At 44.0% G+C, this 26,357-nt stretch overlaps 1 protein-coding gene across 2 annotated transcripts in view; it reads left to right on the top strand.

Moving 5' to 3' along the window:
- The window catches only part of LOC144821810 (uncharacterized), a 336,838-nt gene extending 312,425 nt beyond the window's left edge, over window positions 1-24,413 (top strand). For both annotated transcript variants that reach the window (XM_078678984.1, XM_078678985.1), the window contains exon 9: window positions 23,156-24,413. In XM_078678984.1, the coding sequence (XP_078535110.1) occupies window positions 23,156-23,442 (287 nt within the window). In that variant the 3' untranslated portion in view covers window positions 23,443-24,413. The remainder of the gene's footprint in view (window positions 1-23,155) is intronic.
- Window positions 24,414-26,357: the final 1,944 nt, after the last annotated feature.

The following is a 26,357-nucleotide window of genomic DNA, read 5'->3' as shown; positions in this document are numbered from 1 at the left end:
TCTTACCCAGCCCAAAGATCAGGGCTTGATCCATCACCGTTTTTTAGCTCACTGCACCATCCCAGCTCAGAACTTGGCTATATGCAAATTAGTCTGTTCCTGTCCCAGTGCATGATGGGAACAGGGCAAACCAAACTACCAAGCCAATTCTTATACTGGGAAGGAAACAAGCTTCCGGGGACCGGTTTCTGCCATTTCAGGCGTCGTCGGCCCGGCTTGCTTGAATCCTGATGGTGCAATGAGCAAGGGACTCACATCTGAGTATACCCTTCCACGCTTATGGTGGACAAAATGATTCAGAAAAGTGATTTCAACGGCATCTATACCAGCAATGCAGGCATTTTCGACTCCTATTTCCTCCAATAGTTTCCAACTTCACTCTTTCCAGAGACAGGAGTACTCCTATATTTCGCCGCTCACACCTTCTCACCTCCTCGATACTTACGATCCGGACGAGGAAGGAGACTATGAGGATAACGACAATGAGGGAGCCTTTGGAGTAGCCCGCCATCCTTCGGACTTAGTTATAAAATGTCAAGATGTTGATGAGGAGGATTACCTTGCACACTACTATCAAGAGGACATTATGGTTCTTCATCATGCAAACTATCCTAGGGCGGCAGATACAAGTCACCTACCTCCTACCCTCATTCAAGACCTGCAAGCCATGTTAGCTGACTATAGACAGCGTTTTCCACCGCAACAGGTCATCACACCACCGGTTTCTGCAGAAAGAACAGACCCAGTACCTCAACCACAACCTTCAGCGCCCAGGTCTCCAATGAAAGACCAGCCTGCACCACCTCCTCGTACCCCTGATACGTCCTTGGACTAAGAAGTTGAGGAAGGAGAGCTTCCTGAAAATCCCCCTGCTGATCGGTGGGATTCATATGTTATTCCATTACCATCTCCGCCAACTCCGCAACCATCCGACTCTCCACCAGAGCATATAGGTGGATTCCACAATCTCTTACAAAGAGCTTCAAAAAGATTTAGACTTCCGGTCACTTTGGAACAAACTGAGTGTTTCCTACATGACTTTAAAGAGGACACTAGAAAGATTTCTAGAGCAATTCCAATAATTGATTATATCTGGAAGGAAGACATTAAAATCATGCAGAATCCTGCTTCCGTGCCAGCAGTACTGCCAAGGATCGATAAGAAGTACCGAGCTACATCGGACAGTCCATCCTGCCTCGTGGGTCACCCAAGACCAGACTTGGTTATTTCTCAGGCGGTGCAACAGCGATGAAAAACTCCAGCCACTCCCATCACTACTCCTCCGGATAAGGAAGGACGTAGACTTGACCTTATTGGGAAGACATTTTCAACCATGGCGGCAGCTTCTATCCGAGCAGCTAATTCGTTGGCGATCATAGGGCGCTATGATCGCCAAATGTGGTCGGACATGTCAGCTTTCATTGATTTAATACCGGAATACCACAGAGCAGAAGCTCGACAGATCTTGACAGAGGGAGAACGCTCAGCCTCAGAAACTATCGACTGTGCCTTGGATATTGCCAACACAAATTCCAGGCAATTGGCTGGAGCGGCCGTCCTCAGGCGTCAAGTTTGGCTAAAAGCCACCACCTTCAGACCAGAGGTTCAATTAAAGATACTAGATATGGCCTATGACGGCGAATCTCTATTCGGAAAACACATTGATGACGCCCTACAAACGATCAAGACGGACACAAATACCACTAGATCACTCAGTTCCCTGCAATTCAAACGAGGTTCTTACAGAGGCGCTAGAGGACATGGCTACTCTTCTAGAGGAGGTTACCATCAGCAGGGCAGACAGTACCAATCCCATTACCGTCAAGATTATAACTCATCTTACCGTCAATCGAACACAGCGGGTTTCTCTCGCCAAAGGGGCCGCAGACGCTCCAACAATCAAGGGCGAGATACTCGCAAGAACAAGTGAGTTCAACCGGGCGCCATCCGCATCCCTGTCCCTTCCTGTGGGCGCGAAGATATCTGTATTCTATCAACAGTGGCAAAAAATTACCACCGATCAATGGGTGTTAGATTTGGTCCAACATGGTCACAACCTGGAATTTGTTACCAAACCGCCAACTGTTCTGCCCAAGGGACCCCCTCCCCCTCGTCTTCACTTATTGTTCAAGTAGGTTCAAACAATACTCCTCAAGAATGCCATAGAGAAAGTCCCATTTCAACAAAGAGGACAAGGGTTCTACTCCCGATTCTTCCTTATAAAAAAGAAATCGGGAGAATGGCGGCCAATTTTAGATCTGCGCAACCTTAACAAATTCCTCAAGAAGCAGGGCTTTCGCATGGTCACTCTTTCAGAAATCCTAAACTGCCTGAACGAAGGAGATTTTTTAGCTTCCTTAGACATGGAGGACGAATACTTCCACATCCCCATCCATCCCAAGCATCGCAAATATCTCCGATTCAATGTGGCTGGCACCCATTATCAGTTCAAAGTTCTACCGTTCGGCCTCAAGTCGGCACCAAGAATATTCACAAAGTGCCTGGCCCCGGTAGCAGCAGCACTACGCTCTTGGGGAATCCAAGTTTTCCCGTACTTGGACGATTGGTTACTCAAGGGCCCTTCAACAACCAGTGTACAAGACGCCATGACAAGCTGTTGTGCTCTCTTTGCTTCTCTGGGTCTGACTGTAAATCTAAGCAAGTCCCAACTGCAACCAAGACAAGTCCTACCTTTTTTAGGTGCACGCCTGGACACAATACAATGCAAAGCGTTCCTATCACAGGAGAGACAACTCCGCTTGCAACAATTGGCAATTCAAATCTCAAAAAGAAAGTCTCTTTCGGTCCGACGACTTGCTTCCCTTCTGGGAATGTGTTCGTCAGCCATAAATCTCATCCCTTTGGCACGCCTCAAGATGCGACCTCTGCAGGAGGAGTTGCATCATCAATGGAAGCAGGCAACAGGTTCCTTCGAGGACATTATCAAGGTCATGCCGCGCATGGTAAATGCTCTGCGGTGGTGGTCACAGTTGCAGGGACTTTCATTCATACAGAAGCCTCCAGACTTCATACTTACAACGGATGCATCCATGGAGGGATGGGGAGTCCATCTCCAAGATCTGCAAGTCCAGGGCAGGTGGACTCAAGATTACAGACAGAAGCACATCAACAGTCTAGAGTTGAGGGCCATCTTCCTCTCTTTGCGAGCTTTTCTCCCCAGAATAGCGGGATCGTCAGTGCTGGTACGAATGGACAATACCACCAGCATGTTCTACGTGAACAAAGAAGGAGGAACAAGATCTATAATGCTGTCGCAGGAAGCTCAAGAGTTATGGGACTGGGTTACACTTCACAACATAACTCTCAGAGCAGAACATGTCAAAGGCCTCCAGAATACACTGGCGGACAAGCTCAGCAGATCCCTGTCAGATTGCCACGAGTGGGAATTAGATCAAGTTCAATTGCATGAAGTCTTTCAGACTTGGGGCAAACCACAGTTGGATTTGTTCGCAACCCAACAGAACAAAAAATGCCGGTTTTACGACAGCAGATGCCCTCAACAGGGGACAAGGGGGAATGCCCTGTCCATGCGATGGTCAGGGATTTATGCTTACGATTTTCCCCCGATTCCGTTGATACAGAGGGTATTGCACAAAATGAGGTGCGAGAGTTGCCGCTTGATACTAATTGCTCCAAGATGGCCACGCCAATATTGGTTTCAAGAGCTAATGTTGTTGTCTCAGGATCAGCCAATTCGCCTCTTTCCATCTCCAACACTACTGTCACGGAACGAGGGTCAGGTTCTTCACCCAGATCCGCAATCTCTAAAATTGCACGCATGGCTCCTGATTTCCTAGAGTTCGAGCACCTTCAAATTCCGCAAGACTGCAGAGATATTTTAAGGAGATCTCGAGCTACTGTGAAAACTTGCCGGCTAAAATGCCGGCTAAAATGGAAAAGGTTCTGTTCCTGGTGTGCATCCAACAAGGTGCACCCGATTAACGCACCAGCAGAAGTTCTTCCTTACCTACTACACTTGGCTCGCTCTGGTCTTTCCTTTTCATCAATAAAGGTTCACCTGGCGGCCCTGTCCAGATTCAGGAAAATGTCCAACATTCCTTCACTATGTTCGTCATCTCTAATTAAACAGTTTATGATAGGACTCTTCCGAGCGTATCCTCCGATTAGGCATCCCCCACCAATACAGTTCTTTCACAGCTTATGAAACACCCATTCGAGCCTATTCATAAGTCTGAAACCAAATACCTTACATGGAAAGTTGCTTTACTCCTAGCCTTGACATCAGCTAGAAGAATGAGTGAGATACAAGCGTTCACCATAAAATAACCCTTCCTACATTTTTTACAGGATTGCGTTACTCTCACAACGAACCCTTCATTTATACCCAAGGTACCTTCTCAGTTCCATTTAAATGAACCAGTTAAACTGAAAGTCTTCTTTCCAAACCCAGCTACGCCGGCAAGAATGACACTGCATTCATTAGACATCAAAAGATGTCTGAAATTCTACTTACAGAGGACAAAGAACTTCAGAAAAACGGATCAACTGTTTGTAGCTTATGGACAAACCACGTTGGGAACAGCTGTTACCAAGGCTACAATCTCCAGATGGATAGCATCAGCAATCCAGTTCTGCCATACCAAGGCAAACAGACCTCTAACGAGGAATGTCAAGGCACATTCTACTAGGGCTGTTGCAGCATCTACAGCGCTGTTCGCAGGGGTGAAGCTCGAGGACATCTGTCGTGCTGCAACATGGAAAAATGTCCACACATTCACCAGACACTACTGCCTGCAATCGTCAAGTCAGCGAGATGCAGCAGTTGGACAAGCCGTTTTACGACACCTGTTTGTTTAAAGAAAATCTCAGGTACAAATATTTGATTTTGTCATATATGTCATTTTATAAAGGAAGTCATTTTAATGTGATTGCAAACATATTCATATGATATATATATGCTAATGTTTCAAATGCATTTTTAAAACGTTTGTTACTCTTTGTCTATGACAATAATATATAGAGCATTTGTTAATAGATTGTTGATGGTTTAATGGGACTGCTTCAGTACAAGTATCCCACCATCCGCAACCGACTGTATACTTGGTATACTGCTTGCTATTCTGATTCAGGCATGTGAATCTATGAAAGATAGCCCAATACTGGATAAGAAAACAAGTTACTTACCTGTAACTTCAGTTATCCAGTATTGGTATCTTTCATAGACTGACATGCACCCACCCTATAATATTGGGTTACTTATTTCCCACTTGTGCTACGTAAATCTGAGGAGAACTGGCTCTGCAGAGAGGGTTCTAGAGAGTGCTGACAGCTGATTGGCTGTGACAAAGACTGGGTCTTTTCTACATAATGAGGTAGATAGGCTACTGCAATGTAGGCCTCAGGCCTGTATTTAGGGCCTACTACTATAATTTACTTTTGGCACTGCTTTTTTATATACCGTGGGACTCCTGCCTCGGCGACGAGGGAATGATTCAGTCATGTGAATCTATGAAAGATACCAATACTGGATAACTGAAGTTACAGGTAAGTAACTTGTTTTCTTAACAAGGTCAGGAATAACTTTATTGTTAGATATGGCAAGTAATTTTGCAAAAAATGTACAATCCTTGTTTATCAAAGAGATGGGCCTATCATTTTTACATAAGGACGGGTCTTTATCTTTTTTAGGTATTAGAGCATAGCCTGAGTAAAAGAACTGTGTGATGTGCCAATGGCAAGAAAAAAATTATTAATTCAAGAAAGGAGGTGAGGAGTCATAAGTGATTTAAATTGGAGGAAGAATCAATGGGTAAAGCCATCAGGGCCCGGAGTCTTGTCTTGAGGCAAAAGGGAGTTTGCATTAAAGATGTTTTGTTCGGAGATGGGAGCATTCAAAGAAGAGAGATCAACCTGATTCTCAGGAGATTTAGGAATATTTTGAAAAAAGGAATCAATAAGATCAGGAGACGGGAAGGATTCCGGGGTGTAAAGAGAGGTATAGGATTCAGTAAAACAATCAAGTATCTTGGCGTCTGAGATCTGTAAAACTCCAGAATTATCCCTAATAGCAGCAATTTTAGATTTTTAATTTTTAATTTTAAGATAATTGGCTAGAGATCTGCCAGCTTTATTCTGCCCACCATACATTTTTGCATTAAATTTGAGAAGGATATTACAAGCAGAGTGCCAAGACTGTTTGTTGTATTGCATTTCTGCTTTAATAAGATTGGATAATGTGTTGGGGCAGTTAGCGGAAAAATATAGATGTTTCAACATTTTTAATTTGTTTGAGGAGAGATGTAGGGCCCCATTAGGATGTCGGGCGGATTGCCTCCGCCAGGATGGCGGTGGCCACCGCCACCCTGGCGGAGGCAATCCGCCCGACAAGCACTCCCGTTTTCCCCTCCGCCAGATTAGGATGGCGGAAGGCACAGCGGCAGACGGAAAGACCGTCCGCCGCTTTACCGCCGCGGTCGCGACCACGGCGGTAATGGATTAATATGGTGGCGGTGTCCAATGGACACCGCCAGCCATATTACAATGGCACAAAGAAGAGGCCTTTCCGCGGCGGCAATGCCGCCACGGAAAGGCAGGCGGGGATTGCTGCGGGGGCCCCCTGCAGGGCCCCCAGGTTGACACCACTGTCAGGGGGCACATGGGGTGTACCTATGGTACCCCCCCCACATTTGCATATGCAAAGCGGCAGGCACCGCGCGGTGCCTGCCGCTTTGCATATGCAAATGCAAAAAAGCATTTTTAGCATTGTGACGGGCGGTGCAGAGTGCACCGCCCGCCACAATGCTAAAACTACAGGATGGGCCCGCCACTGTGGTGGGCACATCCTAATTCCCCCCACGGGACCCCCGCCCTAATGGTGGGCGGTCCCGTTCCCCACTATGGTGACGGGCGGACAAAGTCCGCCCGTCATCATAATGACCCCCGTAGTCTCTGAGAGAGCCTTCTTCTTTTTCCGGGACACATAGTACATTTTAAAACCTGTAGCAGAAGCCTTAAAGGCATCCCAGATTGAATGAAATTGAGAAACAGAAGAGAGATTATGGAGAAAGAATTCTTGAGCAAAGAGCAAAAACTGCTCCACAAATTGAGAGTCCAAAAGAAGAGAATTGTTACAACGCCAGTGTCGAGATGAGGCTGTAGATGTAGGATATTCTATATCTAAAATGACAGGGGCATGATCGGAGATAAGAATGGAGCCAATATCAATATTGTTCATGAATTGTAGGGTATGTTGTGTGAGGAAAATGTAATCAATAGGGGAGTGAGATCTATAAGCAGGAAAAAAAAAGAAAAATTCAAGAACATCCGGGTGGTAGGTTCTCCATGCGTCAACCAGTCCTCTTGCAGTACTAGCCGTATGAAAGGTTTTTTGCATCGTGTTGGGGATATATTTGGTTTGAGATTTTCGGTCAAGGAAGGGGTCCATAAGTTGGTTGCAGTCTCCACCCACAATCCCACAATCAAATTTTCAGCGCCGTGTGAAAAAAAGGAGAGTGGAAAAGTCGGACCAGAAGGATGAGTTAATACCATTCGGGCCATAAACATTGCAAAAAAAGACTGGAGCTTCCGGCTCGCAATAGTTCCCAGAGCTGGACTTTGGTGGTCTGCATCGGACCCCCTGTTACTCGGAGCCTTACGGCTCAGACACAGGGGGAGACCCATGGGTCTCCCTAACGCAGGCATGTACGGTGCGGATGGCACCGATGCCTACCCACTGTAGGGGGCGCGCTTGTCCGCAACATACCCATTCAGTCAATGGGAGCCCATGTGCGCGTTGTACAACCGGCTCCCATTGACTTCAATGGGAGTCCGAACGAAACAAGTTCGACAGCATACGGCCGCATCGTACTCGCTCGGTCGGACTGCAGGAGTCCGGATCGATCGAAAAACACCCCGGATCGGGCTCGGTTGGGTTGCTTTCCGACACAGATCGGAATCGGCCCCTAAATATAATATATTGAACAAAAAATATCCTAATGATGAATGCATTTGACCCATACCTACAAAAATGATATTAAATATTGTTTTTGCTAATTTTGCTGTCCAATTGTTTTAGAAAAAAATATAGGTAATTAACAATTAAAGAAATATTATGAATTACAAAATTATTAAAACATTATGAAAATTCCCACAATTATAAACGTGAAAATCTGAGCTTAAATTAAAATGTTTAAAAAAGTAACAGAATTCAAATTTTTTAAATTATTAAAGCGAATAGTATTCAAATAGTGATTGTAAAGTAAGTACAGTTCATATACTTCAAAACCTTTACCCCTATAAAAGTAATATGCGAACAACAAAATTATAAAAGATAACCAACAATAAATATCAATTAATTAATAATAATAATAAACTAAATATTATCTTAATAAACTTAAATTACTTACCACACTTTAGCCCATATAAACACCACAACCAACATCTAAAAAAACTTCCACAATTTACAAATGTAATTTGCAATTAATTAGTGAATATTCATTAAGGACTTATTATTAATGTATTAAAAATAAATTGCTTCACACACTGTACCCCTAGAAACCTCACAATCATGCATCTAAAAATTTTAGACAATTACAAAAAGCACTATAAAATCTAAATTAAGTAATTAATAAAAATATAATACATAATCATGAATTTATAAAAATTAAATTAATTCCAAAACTACTCAACTATAAACACACTACGCACTATGGAAATAAAGATGCAAAAAAAACTACTAAACATGTAACACATATGTTAGAAAACATAAACAATTATTATAGAAATCGCAAACATCACATACACTTAATAAATATACTACAATGCATAACACTCATTAAACAAAACATTTTTTTTAAAAAGAAGTTCATTTAAAAAAATATATATATTATTTAAAATGATATTTCTTGTTTTATAGCCGATATTCTTAAACACAATATTCTTAACATCATGATTTCTGAGTCACGATATTTAGAAATCAATATTTCGGTGGGGCGACATTTCAAAACACATATGTCAGTCTGAAAACACCGTAATTTAACAAACCTGGCTGTGACCCGCGTCAATTAGCAAAATACGAACCAATATCAATCATGAATGCAGATATAAAGATCATGGTGAAGGTTTTGCACAATAAACTTAAGTCTATATTACATACTTATTTAACCACCAAAGGTAGGGTTAATACATGATCACACTTCAGCGAATCATGTTAGGATAAACTGCCATCTACAGTTAGATATGCAGATGATGAGGATAAGAAGGTGGTTGCCTCTCTTGAATGCAAGAAGGGATTCAAACGTATAAGGCGGATATACCTTTATGGATGATGGAGATCATGGACCTAAGGGACGCGTGCTTTGCTTAAAGAACAGTGAATATAAAGTGCTACTACGGCCTGAGTGACCAGTAGGTGCTTCTCATCCACCTTTTTTGGTCTCCTTTGTAGCACAAGACAGGGGTGCCCACTATTTCCTCAGTTTTATTTTGTAATTTGCAAAAAAAAAAGGGTAAATACAACTGAGAAAAAATTTAAGATAAATATCTAATCATCCATAGCGTCTAAAGAAAAAAAAAGATTAGAAAGATATCAAAAGAAAGAAAAGCTTCAGGAAAGCAAAAAATACAAGAAAATGTAAAATATTTATTAATTTATATAAAGAAATACACATTAAATTAAAAAAATGGTAACCACATCGTCCCTGGAACTGAAGATCAGGAATAATTACACCAGTTAAAAATGAAATACCTCCCCCACATAAATATATTATTTAACGTTAGAGAACTTATTATGGTGTACGGCACCATAGCGGAAACATGACCGGCCAACCTCCAAACGGCGGCCCGAACAACTGATTACGATAAGACCACACATGGTGCGGTGCAGTCGCATTCTCACATTCCATTATAGGAACATGTGCTAGCGCCGTAAACTGGCCTTAGCTCACAGTCACATAGTGAAATAGGAGGTGGAGTTTATCCATGCACCGTGTACCAGGGAATACAGGGTGCTTGCCACATGGTGCAGGGATCAACAAGTGGGCATCCTAGGTATCACATTAAACACCAACCGTAGGCCGCAGGGTCTAGTTGGTTTCAAACATGCTTCCCATGTGTGAAAGCAGGATATTAAAAAATACTACCATAAATAGTGCATCGTAATCCAGACAGCGTAAATCGCCATACATATAAATGACATGCCAGGTCAGATTGTCCAACAGGTTCCTGGAGCCCATCAGAAGCCAGCATGAATAACCGACCTGTTTTCAGACCGGCATTATAATGATCAGCCAGTCATAAGTGAAAATGACGGTTTGGGTCAGAAAGCCTCCGACCTAAGGTCGGAGATTTTCATACAAAGATCCTAATGAAGGCCTATATATTAGACTTAAAACAAATAAAATAACTACACATACTAATGTGAACATAACTTAGGTGGCTGATTACGAGGACGGGTGGACTTTGTCCGCCCACCACTGTAGAGGTGATTGGTACCGCCTGCCAGACATGTAGCGGTCCCACCAATGCCATCAGGATGCGTTCGCCAAACTGGTGGGCGCATCCTAGGCCTTTAACATAGCAGGCAGTGCTGGGGGCTGCAGCGCCGTCTGTAGTGTTAAAGGTGCAGTTCCCTGCACCACGTGGCAGGCACCACAAAATGCCTGACAGTCGGTGCATGGAAATGCAGGGGGGTACCATGGGTAGCCCCTAGTGCATCAACCACCACCCCCCCCATCCACAAGAGGGGCCCGCAACTAGCCACCAAGTCTAATTAAAGACAACCTTTCTAACTAATATTGCACACAAACATATTAATGGCCCTTTGCCGCCCACCAGGCAATAGGTGCGATTGCCACCAGCTGAAAAGTGGAGGACGGACTTTGCATCCTCCAAAATACCCTCCGCCATGCTAATAAGGCGGTGGGTAAATCTGTATGTGATGGCTATCATAATGATCACCTAGTATACTACTTATTGCTAAGCCTTAAATGTTATCATGGTAGCAAATATATAACTGTAGCTATGTATTACACAACATATCAAAATCATCAAAAAGACAATACAAACGATCTACAAAACGTAACTACCTCCCCTCTAATATTAAAGTAACTGAAATGTTACCTGAACTTACCTTAACCAATAACCATAGCTAACAAATGCAAGCTTCTCTCCCCAAAAGCGTCCAAACAATAACAGGGCTAGATGAAAAAATCTACTTGGACACAAAATAAAAATTGAAAAAAATAATGTGTACCTTTGAAGTCAATATAACACAATATTATTCTAAAAATATATGCGTCAAAAATATATTATATTCTAATAAAATGTTATAAAATAGTTTAACAAAATTCTACAATATGTAGTAATTAATATAATATACATACATTTTTAACTATATATTCAAACTAGTTTGGTTAATTTGTTGTTGTTTATTTGTAACAAAAGATATACACAACTGTTCAAAAATTTAAGAAAAAAATTGAAAATATAAAAAGATAATGTATAAAAAAATATTATATATAAAACTTGATTTCAGGTTGAAGTTATAAATTAAATAATAATATTTTAAAATATAAGATTATTAAGGGGATGATTAAGATGCAGCTGTAAAAGTCTCCGACCCTTGATGAGAGCATTTACAGAGGCATCATAATATGCCTGCAAGATTACTTAACGAGTGCCTCATTTTCATGATAGCAGTCGTAAAGGATTTCAAACGGTCATTCCGTCTGGCTTTGAGGCGGCCAAAAAAGTTTGAGCCAAATATGCATTGTACACTAAACAAAGTGAATGATCATTTTCTTCTGGAGACTTAGGAGGTCGGTGTGTGGTAGGATGACAAACCAAATATTTTGAAAATTTGATTTTTAAAACTAAAAATGAGGTTTGCACAGAATTCTGGGTAGGAAAGTTTTTGGGGGATAGACGCAAGCCATACCTCCATGTACTGGCCAAGATGTCTGGTTTACAGAAATGTGTAGGTTTGGTAGGTTTCCAAAGATGGCCACTGAGCAAGGGTCCAAAAACCCTGGTGACACTCTTTAAAAAGCAGGCCGTTTTATGATAGGTCATTTTGATGTCTCCTCTATACAATGTTCGGCCTTTGCATGACACGGTTAATTGGCACACCCACATGAGTGAGGTAGCACTTTTAATACGAGAGTTTGGAGAATGAGGGGTGAGTGGAAGTTTGTGGAACAACGCAGATTGCAGAACTTTCCATCACAGGAATGTTATGGAAATAGTTTTTTGTTTTTTTAAGTTTGCAGTTAAAAGGGGATTCTGGGTAACAGTACATGGTAAAAGACATACAAGTCACCCCATCATGGAATTGCCTAGATTTCTTGTTGTCAAAAATGTATACGTTTGCTCGGTTTTGCTAGGTGCCTGCAGAGCTAGGATTCGAAATACAAAGCTATGCACTTTGAAAAACAAAGGTCAGTTTTCACTGCAAAAATGTGGTGGATCCATGTTGCATTTTGGGACATTTCCTGCTGCAGGCACTAGGCCTACCCACACAAGTGAGCTACCGTTTTTATCAGGAGACTTGTGGAATACGGGGTGGGTAGAATTTTGTAGATACAGGCAGATTTCCATCACAGACATGAGAGGTTTGCAAGGGATTCTAGGACACAGAACCTGAAGAGAGCCACACAAGTGACCCCATACTGGATTTCACTTGGGGGCTCATTAGGATGTCGTGACGTTCACCACCGCCGAACTGGTGGTGGTGACCGCCACCACATCATCACGATTGAAACCCCCCTTCATATTACAATGGCGGGGGGTTTCACAGCGGACGCAAAGTGCGTTCGCCGCTTTTCAGCCGGCAATCATTCCGATTGCCAGCCGGACGGAACTAGTATGGTGCCGGTGTCTAACAGGCACCGCCATCCATATTAGGATGGTGTGATGTGAAGGCCTTTCCATGGCAGCTTAAATGATGGCAGGAATTGCTTTGGTGGCCTTTTACGAGCCCTCAAGTAGTTTGGAGGGTTGGAGGGCTGCACTTGGGGGGTACCTATGGTACCGCCCCCCATTGCCATCCAGAAGGTGGCAGGCACCGTGCCGTGCCTGCCACTTGGTCCATGGCAATGCACGACATGCCTCTTAGGCTTTGCGGCGGGTGCTGCTTACAGAAGCGCACGAAGCAAAGTCAAAGATGCGGGATGCGACCGCCACGGTAGTGGTCACATACGAATTGGCAGTGTGGGACCTCCCTTAGCTGGCAGATGGTAACAACACCGCTAGGGTTGTTCGCCCACCATCCTCATGGGGCCCTTAGTGTATCATTTTAAAAAATGTATAGGTTGGCAAGGTTTCACTTGGGGGCCGGAAGAGCGAGGATTCAAAATCCATAGCTAGGCAAAAAAGGGGTAGTTTTCATTTTAGAAATGTGGTGGGTCCACGTTGCGCTTTGAGCCAATTTCTGTCACGGGCACTAGGCCTACACACATAAGTAAGGTAGCATTTTTACGGGGAGAATTAGGGGGAAACAGATTAGTAGTAGAACTGTTATTACCAATTAACTTTCTTTGCAGTTAAGCCTTCGTAATGAACAAATTGGGAAATAAGAAGTAATTTAAAAAAAATGACATCTAAATCATGTGCTTGCAGGGGTAGCCACAATTTAGGAGATATGGAAAACACACTGCTTATAAACTCTATATTTTGTTTAAGAAATATATTGCTTTCGTTTGTACCTATTTAACTATGTTTAAATTTACCAAAAGAATTGCGAGAAACACAGTACACAATGATAAAGAAGTGCAAGACGCAGCTCAGTTTTTGGATCTGGGTTGCTCAGATACTTGGTGAACCTATGAGTCCTATATATCCCAAAAAAAGAAGGATCATGCTGATTCAATGTTATATTATTAGGCAAAATTACAAAAATTACAGGTGAAAACGTTAACACAAACAGCAATTTTTATTTTATACTTTAGTGCAATATTTACTATAGTCAAATGTAAATTTGTATAGGAACTCGTTAAAGGATTGAGACAAATGCCCCTATTACTGAATTCAAATTTTTATTAAGTTTTCAAAAATGTATAGTTTTCTTGGATTCATTATTGTTTTGAAACCAATTCCTAACACTAACTGGAAGGAGGTAGAAAGAAAAAATAAATGCAACAATAGACTATGTCACAGTAAAAAATAAAAACTTCATTTAAATGTTGGTTTAGTGTCAAAAGTCTACTTTCCCCAAAAATCTGAGATGATGATGATTTTATCACCACAAACACTTTGTTGGTGCCATTTACAATAAACAAACCAGACACTTTCTACTGCAGCAATTTAGAATAAGTGTTTTTAGAAAAAGGCAATTTTTGTAAAGTATTTTTGAAACATTCTGGCTTTTTTCCAGGGGAATACACAAACCCTGGGTACCATTAAATTCATCAGGATGTTGGGAATAAGGGCACAAACGTTATGTGGAGAATGGGGGGGCGTGGCCTGAGGCGTCATGATGGCAAACGCACTCAAAGAGTGCTCCGGGACCTCCATCCATCACCCGCTTCGCTTTCACTGCCAACAGCCGCTACTCACCTCTTCTATTTGCCCACGGGGCCTTCTGAGTTCACTGGCTCAGCTCCGGTCCCTTTCCCGGGAGGATCGATGCTTTGGCGGCCCGGGGAGGCTCTTCTTAAGCCAGCGGCCTCAGCTACACGAAATGGCAGACCCACTGTTGCCCCGATCCCGGGCCTGACGATATCCCTGTGCGGACCGGTCACCGCCTGCGATGGGGCGACGGCGATGTCTGGGGCTCCTTTGCTCACCCCCAAAGTCTGCAGCCGCCTGAAGGTGACTGACGCCACGTGTGGGGCTCTGTAGATCGGTGCTCGACTGGTCTGCAAAATTGATCTGCTGGCCCCCCTGGAGTTGCTGCGGAGCGCCTCAGACCTCGGCTGCCGTTGTCGGGCGGCGGCCGGGGCCATCTTCAGGTCTCCCCACATGTGTCTCTCCCCCTGTGACTGTTCTCTGCAAGCCAGTGGCGGATGCCCTCTGGACCCGGTGAGGGGTGCTGCTTCTAGGCCTTCTTGGGGCCGCCTGGGGAGTGGTGGGCCCCTTGATGCTGTGACCTCTGGCAGGGCCTCTCCTGGTCCGGAGGTGTGGGCCCTGGGCCAGGTCTTCCTGGGGCCGGGCCTACCCGCGAGACTTTCAAGGAGAGTGGCGGCGCTGTAATGGTGAGTGGGGCCTGAGTGGGTGACCGGCCATCTTGTCGGGTGGCAGGGCGGAGGGGTGGGCTGGTGCCCTTCTGTTCCGGTTGTACGGTGTCGGCAGCGGTCCCACCGCAGAACTTGGCTCCTTCCTATCCCTATTCGTTTCAAGCTACCCTCTCGGGAGAGAGGCCATCTCTGCTGGACCGGGGTCCACGCGTGGGATTTGTCTTTGTAGATGCTAACTGACCCGGTCCAGTAGCCTTCCACTGGAGTGCTCCGCGCGGACCCGGCACTGGGGGACTAAATGCATCTCGCTGCTCATAGTGGGCTCGGGGGTGGACCTGGGCACCCGGACCTGAGTATTGACGACCTGGGTGACCGGGGACCCCCTCCTCCACTGTAGGATCTCTGTTTTCTCCCCCTGCCCAGGCCGAGGTCAGATCCCATCCTTGGAGGCGATGGGAAGGACTTGCACCTTACAAAACACTGCCCCTCCAGCCCAAACCACAATGGATCAATTTACCACGTCAGACCGGGATCCTGGAGGTGGGGCATCCAAGGCCCCTGCCCCCACCGTGGACGATCACTCCACCATCCTTCAGGTGATAGGCGCCTCACAGGCCTCCGTCGAGAATAAGATTGACGAGGTGAGGGTGGATGGGGCTCTTATCCACCAAGACCTGCGCAATGCCACGGAACGAATCATGGAGGCAGAATCCCGCATTTCCACGGCGGAGGATGACATTGGCCAACTTAAGACACAGGTGGCCCGCCTCCAGACCCAGACCTCGGAGCTCCACCGACGGGCTGAGGATGCTGAAAACAGGTCGAGAAGGAACAATCTAAGCCTCATAGGCTTTCCCGAAGGAACAGAGCAAGGTGATGCGGACACGTTCGTGGAAGACTGGGTGCGTTCATGGATGCCCAAGGAGTCCCTTTGACCCTGGTTCGCCGTTCAACGGGCACATCGCTCCCTGGCCCCCAAGCCTCCACCCGGGGCTTCTGCCAGACCAATCATCCTGAGGTACAAGCACAGCAGAAGCTCCGCAACCTGGGTCTTCGATAGGGTCTTGTCTTCCCGGCTCAGGGTGGTCTTTCAAGACAGGCATTCTTCTTTGACAACCATTAGGCGGCATGGACTTGGCTCACGGAAGACCAGCCCCTCCTGAATCGGCCGACCCCCCTCTCCGACCCGGCTGGCCCCCCCACAGCCCTACCCAACCTTGCCTAAACCCCAAAGATGCCGGACTAGGTCACATACGAAAAACGACCATCGGGGGAGGCATCCTGCTCACCAGGTGCACCGTCTCAGCGCCCTCCCTCACACGCTTCAACTCAGAGGTCCGCTGCTCCTAGTCCTACTAACTTTGTGATTAACTTGAGCTATGTCCTGGACCCCTCCAAGGCCTTGCGCCCCTCCCTATCTGACTCAGACCTGTCTAGGAGCCCTGTGCTTCCTGGATCCGGAGATGAAGGGAGAGCTTGAACTGCGGCCTAAACAGGAACTCTTGCTTTGTTTTCAATATGGCACCTACACTTACGACTGTTTGCCAACCTCTATAGTAGGTGCGATCCATCTTCACTGTAACCACAGTTCGGTGAACTGTTTCCTATTCCAGTTCCTGAACTCATGTGTACTTCTCGATGCATATTAGTTTAAAAGTAATTACAGCTGTTGACGAATCTCTTATCCAGCTATATGGATGGAGATCCATCTCTGCCACATTCATGTTCAGCTAACCGTTTTAGCTTAGCATTTAAGATTCACTAGTGGGTTGTTGTTTTGAATGTTTTCCTTTTCAGGGCGATGACAGATGCTTTGTCTTCAGAAGTGTAGAGGGGGGGGAGTTGAGGGGCAAGGGAGGGTGGGTAGACCGTTGTCTCTCGATTGTTTGTTGTTTTTAGGTTAGGCAGGGTGGCTGTCAAATAGTCTGTGTCTTTTATAAACTTCTAGATCCTATCTATTTTCTCTTTGAAAAGAGGCTGCACACATGCCACTTGTCTGCACACTGTTCTGTTGGAGGATCACGAATAGGACTATATGCCTTTCTTTGTAACTTCACCAATGGTTTTAGTTTAATAGTAGTTTGTTTTGACTCTGGTGATGAAATTCACCACATAGTTTGGGGTGTTTTCTGTCAAAGAGGTGCCTGAGTTTCCACCTTAGATGCCTAATTACATATTTTACCAGCTGCTTCACAGCAACACCCGAAATAAAAGTTACTAGAGTAGATGAGAAGGGCTCAGTGAAAGGAAAATGCCATGAAAGAAAATGTCATGCCAGGCCTGCTTTAAGAGATATGTCTGCCTGTCCAATCAAATTGCCTACTGGCTTCTAATCTGATGGATGGACTGTAACCTGTATTGATACGCGTAAGGAATTTCATAGGAACATTGACTCAATGCTTGATACTAATTGTTTAACAATATTTCCTCAGAAACAGTGTTTTTCCTTGTCACCTACTTTGACCACACATCTGAGAGGCTTCAAAGGAATTAAGAAGAAACAAAGGGCTATACTAAAGCTATCCAGTCTTCTAAATACTAAACAGATACATTTGCGCCTACCTCTATTTAACCACCCTTTTGATTCAAGTAAAATAAACTTCACTTCACCAGCTGCTGCTAGGTAACAGTTCCTCTAGGACTTGTGTCCAGCTCCATTGCCAAACACTTCTGTGTTAAATGTTCACTAATGCTTTACATTGCAACACTGCTGCCAGAATTTCCTTTAACAAATGTTTTAAACAGTTCTGTGGCTGCAACAGATATTCTAACTCTAATGCAATAGTATCTCACACCAAAGAATACGTTGCTAATGGTTCCTAGTCCCTGGTGGTTTCTTAGTGTCCTGCTGTATCTTAGTCTATTTCTGTCTGACCCACTTCAAGGGGCCACAGGACAAAAATCTGCTACTTCATCTCAACTGTGGTAGTTGAGGTCATGTGCCTCTGATATCCTGTGGTCCATGATACTATTGCTCTGCAAACTGGGTCAAGTACAAACCCTTTAGCACTTCTAAATGGTAGCGATAGCAATCGATCACAGGCTACTCAGGTAGGTAGCATGGTCGTGCTCAAGATAATAGCTCAACAGTTACTCAAAACAATAAATGCATGTTCAAACCCATGCTTATCTTTCAGGAAAGAAAAACACATTGATACACACTAGGATGGACTGATACACACTATAGAAACGAGATGCAATTTAGTGTCATTAGCGCTACCTGGCAATGCTGCTCCTCTATCTGCTAACCCCTCTGCCCGCTAACCTTCTCCATAGATCAAGGTTCTAATCCCCCCCATTCAAAGGCGAATGAGGAGCTACCATGATTATGGCTTAGATATTGTTAGAACCTTGACTGAAATCAGTGAGCTCAGTTTTTAGTTCTCTTTCTGAACAATTAGTGGATCAGAAACCATAGGATTTACATCCACCCAATTCTGTAGTACGCTCGCTTTCTCTCTCCTGAGAGGTTGCGTCAGCAGCATTGTCTGTGAGTCCTGCCTTGTCTGCTGGGTCCACACTCGTGTATGGCTGGCAACCTGGAGGCAGCAGTCCTGGGTCATCAGGGTACCTATCAGACCACCAGAGAGTGTCACAGCGCTTGAGGCCTTGGGTGATTGCCTCCTCTTCCAGTTGGTCACTATATCAGTAGATGTAGCCCCACACAGGCCAGCAGTTGAAGCCGCACACAAGCTGATTACTCTTAGCAGTCGCAGGCATGCACAGGTCAATCACTTTGGCTATTTGTGGATACACCAGGCCAATTAGGGAAGTTGCGTCTGTGCACAGGCTGATCATTCTGACACGCAATTACAGGCCCAACTGGACTTGAGCATTCACAATGATCACAGGATCCAATGTGAAAAGATTGAAGGCCCACACACCAGGGATTGCTCTCCTTAGTTTCTCTACTCTGTGTGCCACACAGACACCTGAGACATCCTGCACCTAGATCCTCCTATACAGACACTCTGTCTGCTGGGTTTGCCGACTTATAACTTATGTCAGCAGGGAGGCTTCTAGGTACTTCAGGAGAGGTACACAGTTTTTCAGAAAGATATCCTAACTCAAGTGATGTTCCCTCAACTCTGGGAAGCTGGATGTCATGCAGACACCAGCTCTGGTTTAAACAGCAGTCCTCTGAGTACTTTTATACACCAAATTCAGATAAGAGAAGTGTATCTGCCATCAGCAATTGTAGGACTGGCTTTGTATTGTTCTCCTTTCAAGTGTGATTTTCAGGCTGCTCTCCAGGCACATCCTGTGTGTAAAGTGATTCTTCTTGCAGCAGGGATGTTTTCATTCTGGAGCACCTACAATATAGGTGTGCAGTTTCTGCATCAGGCTGTCATCAGACAATTGAAGGAGTAAATATTATAAAACAAACGGGTAGGTCCCACCTAAAGGTCTCCTCAATTCTGCAGTATGCAGTCGCACCTCTCTCTCTACTACCCTCTATAAAGTGGCATAATTCATCAAGACTGATTAATTCGCTGCTGGTTAGCAAACGGCTTAATCACATTTCTAGAATGAGCCCTGTCTCCATTCTCCTCAGTTCAGTGTCTAGACCTCCTACCTCCAGCTTCATAAATGTCAGCAGTATGCTTCCACTGTCTGGGGAAAACCCTAACCTACTGCAGTATCCAAAATGGATCCTGTAAGCCTCCATTACTCTGGCTCACTCACAGACTCTATGGGCTTCTCAGGGCGCCCTCCATGCGACATGATGGATGCGTCATATTTACTGTCTGACGCATCATGTCGCAAGGAGTTACAGATACATCAGTATTTCAGACGTATCTGTAGGCGCAAAAGTGACGCATTGCTGGAGTTTGTCACAAAAGTGACGCAACTCCAGCAATGTGTCCTTTCACATGGGGCAAGCCCCATGTGAAAGGGCCTGCATCAGTCTTACACCTGCTGTGAGGCAGAAGTAAGATATTGACGCATTTGCACCCTAGAAGTGGTGCAGTGAAATCTCGTAGATTTCACTGTGTCTCTTCTATGAGGCTTACTTACGTGTGAACCCCCACCCTGCATACATTATACCTGACGCAGGTATAATGTAGTGCAGGGGTTTACAAAGTGAGGCATCTGCTTAGATGCGTCACTTTGTAAATAGGGCGCAACAGGAGGTATGTTTTACGCCGCCGAAAAGTGACGCGTACCAAACTACATACATAAACAGGACTAATATACACTCAGCAGGTCAGTACTAGGAACTGGAAAACATAGATGGGGGTCTTTCATGACTAGGCTATCAGGTCTCCACTCCAATGGCACAGATAAAAATATCTGGTCATTACAATGGATTCACAAAACATGGCATGCTGTCACCACAGCTCTATGTGCTAAACACGCGACAGGGACAGTGGTCCTCTGTCAGTCATTTAGACCACGTTTAGTGTGCCCCTCCAGGTCACAGGATAAGTCCAATTACTACTTGTCTCAAGGAACAGGAGATTGCACACATGCTAGATTGGTACCACAAATTCCAAACCAGGATACCAGATACAAGCAGTCAGGCAATCAGGGCATGGCAATATAACTGCACACCATGGAGGGGATATTCTCATCCCAACACTGGCAGTGTGATCTGGAGCTCTCACTCTCTCTTGAATCAACTCTGAAGGAAATCATTTTTCTTCAGCTGTGCTTATTGCTCAAAAGTGCCCAGTGCTCCAATGCACCTTTCTTGGTATTGCTGGTGGAGAGTGGTCTTTGGGCCAGTGGATGGGCTCTTTATAGACTGCTTTTTAACGTGTGGCCAATGCTGATGAACTGTTGCCAGAACACATGCTCTCGTGAAATGAGTCAGTACCATGAGACATACCTTAGGGGCTTTTTTCTCAAGGCTTTGAGCATTGTGTCAACTACTGAGTTATCCTGATGCCGGCGGTAGTGGGGATTATTTGAGTGGGAGTCTTTGCCACGTGTCCGATACTACTAAGGATATCAACAATAACTGCATAAACCTTACCACCCTGCTACCAACCCCTAATAGTACCACTCCTCACCTCTGCTCCCTGAACTATCAAGGACTCAAGATCTATTGAGTGTGATCTTTGCCACTTCTACTCTTGCCTTTGGATGGTGTGTTTGCCATCTGTGATCTCTTATGTGTATATGAAAGCTGGGGACTTCGGTTTTGAAGGCTTAGGGGTCTATTATAATGGCGGGAGGATAGCCACCGCCCCCCATTATTCACCGCCTGCCTCCCATTTCCACCCGGCCATATTAGGATGGCGGGGGGACCGCCGGTCAAATAGGTGACCGGGCGGAAAAGGGGATTGATATGGTGGCGGTGTCTGCAAGACACCGCCATCCATATCAATTTGCAGGCGGTGATGTGCCTTTCCATGGTGGCTTTGCCACCATCGAAAGGCATGAGGAGTCTGCATGTGGGGGACCATTACGGGCCCCCAGGTTGTTGGGGGTGGTCGGGGTGCACAGCTACCCCCTGCACTTGCATGCACAACGTGGCAGTTATGCATGCAAATGCACAAATGACTTTTTTACATTGCCGCAATGTAAAACATGTGGGATGCACCCGCCAGTGTGGGGGCGCATCCTAATTGGATTTGCGGGACTGCCGCACAAATAGCGGGCGGTCCTATTTGCTGATGCCATCATAATAGAACGCTACGTTTTTACCAAAACATGGTTGTTAACATTGGAGCCAAGCACTGTGTGGCAGAGGTGGTTGAGTTATAAGTTGACATCTGTGAATGAGTCATTTCTGATCAGATCTTGCTGCAGATAATAGAGTAATATGTGCATGCGTGAAAATGCTGTACAGAAGGCTTTTGCATAGTTTTAACTGGTATGATGTTTAAGTTCTTGATTGATGTACTGCAGGGGGCCAAACTGGTATTCTGGTTCTTTACGCCAGGAGATCTTGTCCCGTGGATCTCGACCTGAGCATTTTTTATCATTTTGGCCACAAACCAATACACCAATAATACATGATCAAACATTTATTAAAGAATTACACAAATGATAATAAATTTATTTATTCACAAATAAATATTAAAAAATTAAAATTTTAATAATAATGAGGTGGTTGTATCTTGTCGAAATTCACTTGAGGTGACTCATCGTCCATACTATATTCTGTGTGATGTCCTTGCAATGCTTCCACAAATCAATGCGAAGATGCTAACTTAATTTCAAGAAGTCATGGAGGAGCTTCTGTGGTTTCATACATTTCTGAAGCTGTATGGTGATTTTCCCTTTTAGAAAGCTGATGGTCTTGAGAGGTTTGATATGAGGTGCTACTGGATCTGCACTTTGAGATCACCAGTGTTTTTCTCCAGTAGGTGAAAATACATTACACACTTCAAGGAGCTGTTCAGTGTCTAAGTTAGAAAGGACACCTTTACGATGTATGTCCATGATGTCACTGACAGGTATCCAAGAGTATTATTTGAAGCATGATGCTGGGCTTGGATCAATCATTTGAATGAAATATTTGGTTTTTTAAACTAAATTCAACACAGTGCTCCCTTTCTAGTGCTGTCTTCCCAATGATAAATACGATGTATGCATGAATGAATGCCTCAATTAGTTCATTATTTAATAGATTTTGTATCAATGTAGCAGTTTGATACCTCCCTAAGGCTTCATAGTACGCAGCACGGGGCTTGTTGTTGGACCTAAACTAATACTCTTTAAAGCCGAAAGGGGATTGGAGGGTTTAAAGTCTGCACTGAAGAGAGAACAATGATTTTTGTGGTCCTTTAAATGTCACAGGGTTAGTGACACACAAGGCGGGCCATGATACATTAGTAGACAGACACCAGTAGATATCAAAAAGGCTGCACTGGAAATACTGATCTACTGAGGAAGGGTAAAAAGAAATCCAACCCGCATTGTGAGGAGTCTTCCATCAGTCTAGATTAAGCCTTGTGAGTGAGGCAAGTGATGTTAAACGTAATGACTGTCACTCTTTAGACATTTTAAATTCCTTAAATGTTTATTATTATAATTTTGCACTATTTCAGAATTACCAAACATAGACATATACCGACTGATGGCAAGAGTTACAGACTCTGAGTGGAAGCACCTCATGAGGATATTGGGCATCACCGACGAAGACATTGAAAGGATACAGAGAGAAAACCCTACCGACTTACGGGACCAGAAGTACAAAATGATGCATATCTGGTTAGAAAAAGAAAGAAATAACAAAAAGACTTCGCGCAAATCTGACATTAACCACGCATTAAATATCCTCGGGCTAATAATCAGAGTACTTGATAAGCGCGTTACTTACCCTACTTACCCATGAGGGTCTCAAGGCGCTGGGGGGGAGGGGGTGCCGCTACTGCTCGAAGACTCTCTCAAACCTTGACATGAGTTGAAGCCACAAATCTGGTGAGTTTGAATGATATGTAAAAGAGAGAAACCATCACTCCAGTTATGTCTGCATTGAACCTGTTACATTTACTGACAGATTAATACGAAACTACTGGGCTTGTTTTTTTAACTCACTTGAAGTTAAGATTTGGTTCTTAAACCATACCCTTAAACTTTATAAGGCTATTACCCTAGTCGTCCTCTCTCTCCATCACAAAGGGTCCAAATATCTCTCCTCCCTCTACAGTTGTTACACTCCAGGTAGGTCACTCAGATCCTATTCAGCTAGAAAAGTCTTCATGCCCAGGCTCCGGAAAGTCAGATGGGATGGTCGGTCCATCTCCAGGGCTGCAGCCAAGTTATGGAATTCCCTGCCCACCCACATCGCTAGACTTGACTCCTTTGCCCCATTCATGAAATTGTTAAAAACAAGGCTTTTCTCATCATTATCTCTCTGGATTTTCTGTGCTTATGAGCTCTGTTTTTCGGGCATAGCGCTCAAATACCCTCGGGTTTAATGCGTTTTATAAATTAATTTTTCATTTAATTTTTCGTACCGGAATAAAAGTTTTTTAAATTTCAATGATGTACATTAATTAGGTAAGCACCACAAGTTCCATAAATTACCTTTTCCAATGCACATGTCTTGACTGAATATTTATACCTGAAGGAATAGTGTCCGCCAAAAAATAAAAGCATATAGAGACCCGTATGTACAGTCATTAATATATTGTGGATAAAGTGCCACCAACATAGGCTATGATGGCATTGCAAGTTACTGAGGACTTCTGTGTCTATATTGAGGAACAAGACTAACAGCCAAGTTGTAAGTAAAACATGTGGTTACATGCCATTCATTTGCTTAACAAATCTGTCTATATTTAGCCTTATTCGTTTTTGTCATGTATTGTAGCCATATTTTTGGGGGGGTCTGTGAAAAAATCAACTTGAAACTGCTACTTTCCCATTTATTAAACTGATTGATGTACACTTACTCGCCAAAGCCTGTAAGGTTTAAGGGCCTGATGTAGCAAGCCATTATGTGGTTGCAAACCCTGCAATTCGCAAAATCACAAAGTGCGACTTCAAAATGTATTTGTTTTAAACCCATACTCCGAGTCGGAAAATCAATTCCAAAAATCAAAATGGGTTTACCGACTCATAACGAATCACAATTGGGAAGGGGAGTGAAAAGGGTTTCCCATCTCATTAAAGATTCATTATGATATGTGTCAATGGTTTGCAACTGCAGTTGCAGCTGTAAACCGTTAATCTTTAATGGGCTCCTAAAAGGAAGCGGTAACTGATGCACAAAGGGAAAGACGTTCCCATTGGACAGCTTCCCAATACATAGGGGCTTATTTACAAGCCTATTCGCCGCATGTACATCACTTTTTCCCATATTAAAAGTGACGCACCGGCGCCGCAAGGGGCTTGTTAATAAGCCCGTTAAATCCTGTTTGGGAACGGACAAAACATCTTTGTGTTTGTAGCCAATTCCAGGGGGTCGCAAATAGCCACAGCCCAATTAATATTCATCAGGCAGGTCGTTTTACAACATGTCGCAACAGGTGATTTATACTGACTATTTATAGTACATAGTACGCATCGCAGAAATAAAGACTGCTTGCAAAAAGTCAGTGCTACCATTTTTAGCATCCAGTCTTTTAGTACATTAGGCCCTTATCGCATTGCATGCTGTCACTCAAAACTGCATTAGTAGCTAAACGTGCACATCTACGCTATTTAAGCTTCAAACTAAAATTGTATCCCTTACTAACTCTTTCTGCTGTCCATATGCTAAACTGTCCATATGCTAAGCCATCAGCCTGACAGCCCGGATTGATTCCGGGGCGTTGCACCTAAAAATAGATCAAATGCCTGTGTTTTCCATTTTTTTTTAAAATATATACAGACAGGGAATCAGATTTCTTTTTGTCAGTATTTATGTCCAAAAGTGAATAATAACAGAAAAGTGGAAGCCACCATCGCCTTTCTCCCAGCCTCTTTTTAAATTTGCGGCCACTTGCTCCCTCTAATGAGAATTCCTCTTAAGCTGCAGATGTTTTGAACACACGTGGTCTGTAGTTTAAAATTGCTATTTGTACTAGACGTTTTAGAGCATGCTAAATGTGCAGTTTTTTTATTTGTTGCAAACACGTTTTTCAGTTTAATATGTCCATTTTAAAATCTGCTCTGGGTTAGATATATGGTAATCTGCAGATAGTTTCCATCTTTCATGCAATTACTTCAACGGGTGTAATTAATAAACATGCTAATATGAACGCTTCCTTTTGTGTTAATGCGATAACATTTCTAAGAGACAAAGATCAAGAAGAAAGAGCTCTAAAGCAGTTATCTCTTTATTTGCTTAAGTAACAGTTCTAATCCTGCACAGTGGCCTGCTTTTAACACTGTCACTTCACCCTGGCAGGATGCATTGTGATATCACAACTAAAGTATTCATTTACTTTAATTTCTTATTTTAGGTGAGCAGTGATGTCACAACTAGAGCGTAATAAGGAACTTGGATTCAGTTTTTTTTAAAAGTTATTGTAGACTTCCATTTGCAGTGCAAATGGCTCACCATCTAATTGGAATGTCAACATGTTGTTAGCCATTATTCACTAAAGCCTCTAGGGCACTCCTTCCAATTTACCATTGCACCGCATGGACGCATTTAGGGGTCGCAGCTTCAACCCCTGGTTTGCCCCTTGCGACGCCTGGCTTGACGCATTCGACCACCTGTCCTGCCCCATGCAACCCCTGGCTTTCCTTTTTGACCACTGGCTTCAGTTGCAAAGGCAGTGCCATAGACAGTGCTTCACTGTTTACTTTCTGCAGCTC

Source organism: Lissotriton helveticus, chromosome 2_2 (genome assembly GCF_964261635.1).
Source record: "Lissotriton helveticus chromosome 2_2, aLisHel1.1, whole genome shotgun sequence".
NCBI lineage: Eukaryota > Metazoa > Chordata > Amphibia > Caudata > Salamandridae > Lissotriton > Lissotriton helveticus.
Note: the sequence above shows the minus strand (reverse complement) of the source record. Positions and strands in the feature narration are given on the sequence as shown.